Raw genomic sequence first — 7,500 nt, forward strand, 5'->3', positions numbered from 1 at the left:
TAGAGCGAGTTGACGGTTGTTCTGAGGCCCCAGGTAGCGAATCAGTTCCGGGTTTAAGTGGAATAACAGTGATTGTGTACAGCAGTGTTTCTGTACACTTTATACACTACTTATTGTGTTTCTGTACACACTTACATATTGTGTGTGATTTGTTGTGGTGTGATGATGATGATGATGATGATGATGTTGATGTGTTACAGCCTGTGATTCTCTGAGCAGTTGTGACTCCTGTCTGAAGAATGTCTCAGTAAGAAACACATCCTGCCCTGATTACACACATATTATTATTATTATTATTATTATTATTATTATTATTATTATTATTATTATTATAAAGCTAAATGTGTGTATGTATTAGTCATTGTGTGTGTGTGTGTTTGTGTCTTGTAGTGTTTGTGGTGTTACACTAATAACACCTGCACAGTCTATCCCGTGTCCCACCTGCTGCCTCCTGCCTCAGTGTGTAAACTATCTCAGGCCCGCTGGGGAGTGTGTTTAGGTATACACACACACACACACACACACACACACACACACACACACACACACACACACACACACACACACACACATATGTATAAAAAGTATTAAAATCATCTTTGTTGAGAACAATTGAATAAATCAATTTCTTTAAGGAAATTAAAAGTGTGTGTGTGTGTGTGTGTAAGTGAACTTCGAGGCATTGATCATTGCGATGGCCGTGTTAGTGGGTGTGCTGTTACTGGCCATTACTGTGTGCTGCTGCTGCTGCTGCCGCCGCTGTGGACGATCGTCACGGTAACACACACCACACAACACTATACTACACTACAATATTCTATACTACACTACAATATTCTACACTACTCTACACACCACCACACTATACTACACCACATAACACTACACTACACTACAATATTCTACACTACACACCACCACACTATACTACACCACATAACACTACACTACACTACAATATTCTACACTACACACCACCACACTATACTACACCACATAACACTACACTACACTACAATATTCTACACTACACACCACCACACTATACTACACCACATAACACTACACTACACTACAATATTCTACACTACACACCACCACACTATACTACACCACATAACACTACACTACACTACAATATTCTACACTACACACCACCACACTATACTACACCACATAACACTACACTACAATATTCTACACTACACACCACCACACTATACTACACCACATAACTCTACACTACACTACAATATTCTACACTACACACCACCACACTATACTACACCACATAACTCTACACTACACTACAATATTCTACACTACACACCACCACACTATACTACACCACATAACTCTACACTACACTACAATATTCTACACTACACACCACCACACTATACTACACCACATAACTCTACACTACACTACAATATTCTACACTACACACCACCACACTATACTACACCACATAACTCTACACTACACTACAATATTCTACACTACACACCACCACACTATACTACACCACATAACTCTACACTACACTACAATATTCTACACTACACACCACCACACTATACTACACCACATAACTCTACACTACACTACAATATTCTACACTACACACCACCACACTATACTACACCACATAACTCTACACTACACTACAATATTCTACACTACACACCACCACACTATACTACACCACATAACTCTACACTACAATATTCTACACTACACACCACCACACTATACTACACCACATAACTCTACACTACACTACAATATTCTACACTACACACCACCACACTATACTACACCACATAACTCTACACTACACTACAATATTCTACACTACACACCACCACACTATACTACACCACATAACTCTACACTACACTACAATATTCTACACTACACACCACCACACTATACTACACCACATAACTCTACACTACACTACAATATTCTACACTACACACCACCACACTATACTACACCACATAACACTACACTACACAACACTATACTACACTACAATATTCTACACTACACTACACTACACACCACCACACTATACTACACCACATAACACTACACTACACAACACTATACTACACTACAATATTCTACACTACACACCACCACACTATACTACACTACACTACACTACAATATTCTACACTACACACCACCACACTATACTACACCACATAACACTACACTACACTACACTACAATATTCTACACTACACACCACCACACTATACTACACCACATAACACTACACTACACTACACAACACTATACTACACTACAATATTCTACACTACACACCACTACACACCACCACACTATACTACACCACATAACTCTACACTACACAACACTATACTACACTACAATATTCTACACTACACACCACCACACTATACTACACCACATAACACTACACTACACTACAATATTCTACACTACACACCACCACACTATACTACACCACATAACACTACACTACACTACACTACAATATTCTACACTACACACCACCACACTATACTACACCACATAACTCTACACTACACTACAATATTCTACACTACACACCACCACACTATACTACACCACACTGCACTACAATATTCTACACTACACACCACCACACTATACTACACCACATAACACTACACTACACTACACAACACTATACTACACTACAATATTCTACACTACACTACACTACACACCACCACACTATACTACACCACATAACACTACACTACACAACACTATACTACACTACAATATTCTACACTACACACCACCACACTATACTACACCACATAACACTACACTACACTACAATATTCTACACTACACTACAATATTCTACACTATACACCACCACACTATACTACACCACATAACTCTACACTACACTACACTACAATATTCTACACTACACACCACCACACTATACTACACCACATAACACTACACTACACAACACTATACTACACTACAATATTTTACACTACGCTACACTACACACCACCACACCATACTACACCACATAACACTACACTACACTTCACAACACTATACTACACTACAATATTTTACACTACACTACACACCACCACACTATACTACACCACATAACACTACACTACACAACACTATACTACACTACAATATTCTACACTACACACCACCACACTATACCACACCACATAACACTACACTACACAACACTATACTACACTACAATATTTTACACTACACTACACACCACCACACTATACTACACCACATAACACTACACTACACTACACAACACTATACTACACTACAATATTCTACACTACACACCACCACACTATACTACACCACATAACACTACACTACACTACACAACACTATACTACACTACAATATTTTACACTACACTACACACCACCACACTATACTACACCACATAACACTACACTACACTACACAACACTATACTACACTACAATATTCTACACTACACACCACCACACTATACCACACCACATAACACTATACTACACTACAATATTCTACACTACACACCACCACACTATACCACACCACATAACACTACACTACACTACACAACACTATACTACACTACAATATTCTACACTACACACCACCACACTATACCACACCACAAAACACTACACTACACTACACAACACTATACTACACTACAATATTCTACACTACACCCCACCACACTATACTACACCACATAACACTACACTACACAACACTATACTACACTACAATATTCTACACTACACTACACACCACCACACTATACTACACCACATAACACTGCACTTAACTATACTATATTACACTACACTACACAACACCACACTACAATATTCTACACTACAATATTCTACACTACACACCACCACACTATACTACACCACATAACACTACACTACACAACACTATACTGCACTACAATATTCCACACTATACTACACACCACCACACTATACCACACCACATAACACTACACTACACCACACAACACTATACTACACTACAATATTCTACACTACACACCACCACACTATACTATACCACATAACACTACACTACACTACACAACACTATACTACACTACAATATTCTACACTACACTACACTACACACCACCACACTACACTACACTACACACCACCACACTATACTACACCACATAACACTACACTACACAACACTATACTACACTACAATATTCTACACTATACTACACACCACCACACTATACTACGCCACATAACACTACACTACACTACACAACCCTATTCTACACTACACCACACAACACTATACTACACTACAATATTCTACACTACACACCACCACACTATACTATACCACATAACACTACACTACACTACAATATTCTACACTACACTACACTACACACCACCACACTACACTACACTACACACCACCACACTATACTACACCACATAACACTACACTACACTACACAACACTACAATATTCTACACTATACTACACACCACCACTCTATACTACGCCACATAACACTACACTACACTACAAACCCTATTCTACACTACACTACACCAAACTATACTACACTTCATTTGGTTTGGGGCTGGAGGGAGACACCTCCTAATACCCATGTTTTCAGGTTGTTCAGGTAATAAACGATGGCCATTGGCTGTTTTGAACTGGATTTCCGCCTCGTGCCTATTTATTCTGGGAGAGAGCGCGACGTTACAATGTTTTAAATGTATTTGTAGTAAAACTGCAGGTTTTTTTAATATTTGCTTTATTATTAAAGCAGGCAATTTATAATTAAATAAATATATAAAGTTTGTAGTGTAGATTATATATACATACACACACACACACACACACACACACACACACACACACACACACACACACAAATACACATTTCACTTACTGTACCAACTCCATGGTGTGTCAGAGCAGAAACACACTCAAATTAGCTGTGTTTCTTTGGTCACACTTTACTTACTACATCTGTGTGTGTGTGTGTGTGTGTGTGTGTGTGTGTGTGTGTGTGTGTGTGCAGGCTAGATCGTATTGAGGAGGAGATTGCCCGGAAGAGAGAGAAACACAGACAGGTTTCAGATGATCGGTAAGATGTTGAATCTAACCCTAACCCTGATTTGGAGCTGGCTGTATCCCAAACTACACGCTAAGTGGATCACCTACAGCTGGAGCACTTACAGCAGTGAGGGGTTTGGGATTCAGCCTGTAGCTTTAGTAATCAGGATTAGGGTTATGGGAGTCAGGCTTTTTGGCTAAATCCCAAAATTACAGTTTAGTTAACACCAGCTGAGTGTTCAGTCACGTTCAGCAGCATCACGTTCAGCAGCAATATAGTGTAGTCCTTTAAGAAGGGCATGTGTCTGAGTCCCCTTAACTGTGTAAAATAATATTGAAATAAAACACATGACTCTGTGTGTGTTTAATAAAGAATGCCTCATTGTGTGTGTGTGTGTGTGTGTGTGTGTGTGTGTGTGTGTGTGTGTGTGTGTGTGTGTGTGTGTGTAGGAGAGCAGAGCGCAGGGCAAGACATGATGACATCGTAAGAAATACGGTACGTCACACGCCATTTTAGTTTAGTTTAATATTAAACGATAAAAACACAAACAATAACACAATCTGTCTCTTCGAAAACCGGTGTGTGTGTGCAGGTTTGATCTCGGACTCTGATCACCCGTACAGCAAGTTTGAGAATGAGTGAGACGGGAGCCAGACGGGAGCCAGACAGGAGCCAGACGGGAGCCCTTACCCAGCTGATGCATTTTACTTCACTAATCAAACAGAATCTGATTAACCATTACTTCAAACAGCATAGACGTGTGTGCACGTGTGCGTGTGTGCGTGTGTGTGTGTGTGGTTTTAAACCCTGCTGTATGACTCTTTCTATTAAATGTTTTCTAATAAATTTAAATTCTACTTACATAATCCATTCAGAGATTCTTTAGTTGATTTGGAATTAATGCCACAGCATGTATATACACACACACACACACACACACACACACACACACACACACACACACACACACACACACACACACATATATATATATATATATATATATATATATATATGTATGTAAATACTATATATATTTACACATACAGTAGCAGTCAGTAGTTTGAACACACTCCTCATGCCTTTTTTCTTTATTTTTTATTATTTTCAATATTGTACATTAATACTAATCCAAACTATGAAAGAACACATCTGGATTTCTGTAATAAAGAAAAACGTTTTATATTTTAAATTGTCCAAAAAAGCTCTATTTTGCACACACCGTCTCCTTTGAACAGTGGATGTTGAAAAATGTTTGCCACCTCGTCTCAGAAACATTTGTTAATCAGCAGTTTCTGAGGCTGGTAATTCTAATAAACTTCTCTGCAGCAGAGGTAGCTCCTGGTCTTCCTGTTTCGTTATAGCATTTGGTGGTTTTAAAAACTGCCTTTGGGGGTTTATTTAAAGTTCTTGAGATGTTTCAGATTGATGTTGCTTCATTTCTTGAAGTAAGGATGAAACTTTTCTCTTTCCTTAACTGAGTGTTTCTTGCCATGATATGAATTTGTACAGTAGTTGCAGTCGCACTAACCGGGAGATTGACTCTGTACACACATTCTTCCTCTGCACAAAACAACTGATGCTTTAAAGCACATTAAGAAGTAAAGAAATGTCACAAATAAACTCTTAAAAAGACGCACCTGTGACCTGAAACCCATTCATGAAACTGATGAGTATGCCATGAGTTTGCCAAGTTGGCATCAAAAATAAATGGAGCTTCTTTAGACAATCTAAAATGTCAAACATTTTCAGGTTTACACGTTTTGGTTTATTGCAGAATTCCAGACAGACAGTTACAGATAGTTTGGATTCTTCACTGTATGTCAGTAAAAAGAGGACATTATGCATTATGGCATTTTTCTGACATAAACATTGTTTTCACGTGATCAGTACTTAATGTTTCTGTGTCTTCAGCATAAGAGTATGTTCTAGATGCATAATAACCAGAACCATTTGTGGCAGCGCCCCGGTTCGGTCACGTGGAGAAAATTAAGTCGTGATCAGGAAAAAACAAAAAAGAAAACGAAAAAGGAATTCATGACCTCTTAAAGAGTTTCGTATCAGTGTGTAAAATAATAAAAATAAAGAGAAATAAACACTGAAGGAGAAGAAGTGTGTCCAAACTACTGACCGCTACATTTCTCTCTCTCTCTCTCACACACACACACACACCACCCTAAACTGCCCAGACAGATTGTGGGCGGGGTTTATTTGGAGCGTGGTCTCCAGATGATCATCACGGAGCGCGCGGAGGAACCAGCTGCAGTGTGACTCTCTCTCTCTCTCTCTCTCTCTCACACACACACACACACACACACACACACACACACACACTGTCG

At 38.9% G+C, this 7,500-nt stretch overlaps 2 protein-coding genes across 3 annotated transcripts in view; both read left to right on the plus strand.

The window, feature by feature from the left end:
• LOC310719510 (pituitary tumor-transforming gene 1 protein-interacting protein) overlaps nt 1-6,027 on the plus strand; it is a 6,388-nt gene extending 361 nt beyond the window's left edge. The window contains 7 exon segments of the mRNA XM_083529325.1: nt 201-247; nt 391-499; nt 669-777; nt 5,126-5,191; nt 5,611-5,639; nt 5,642-5,656; nt 5,754-6,027. Coding sequence (XP_083385451.1) covers nt 201-247; nt 391-499; nt 669-777; nt 5,126-5,191; nt 5,611-5,639; nt 5,642-5,656; nt 5,754-5,803 — 425 coding nt within the window. The 3' untranslated portion in view covers nt 5,804-6,027.
• Nucleotides 6,028-7,375: 1,348 nt separating this feature from the next.
• Nucleotides 7,376-7,500, plus strand: part of cdk14 (cyclin dependent kinase 14) — a 28,238-nt gene continuing 28,113 nt past the window's right edge. Inside the window, exon 1 of one of the 2 annotated variants that reach the window (XM_083529294.1) lies at nt 7,376-7,500. This exon is cut by the window's right edge and continues 263 nt beyond it. The gene's annotated coding sequence lies outside the window, so the exon portion shown is untranslated. The other variant, XM_083529293.1, reaches the window with a different exon arrangement.

This window comes from Silurus aristotelis, assembly GCF_946808225.1.
Source record: "Silurus aristotelis genome assembly, chromosome: 25".
Taxonomy (NCBI): domain Eukaryota; kingdom Metazoa; phylum Chordata; class Actinopteri; order Siluriformes; family Siluridae; genus Silurus; species Silurus aristotelis.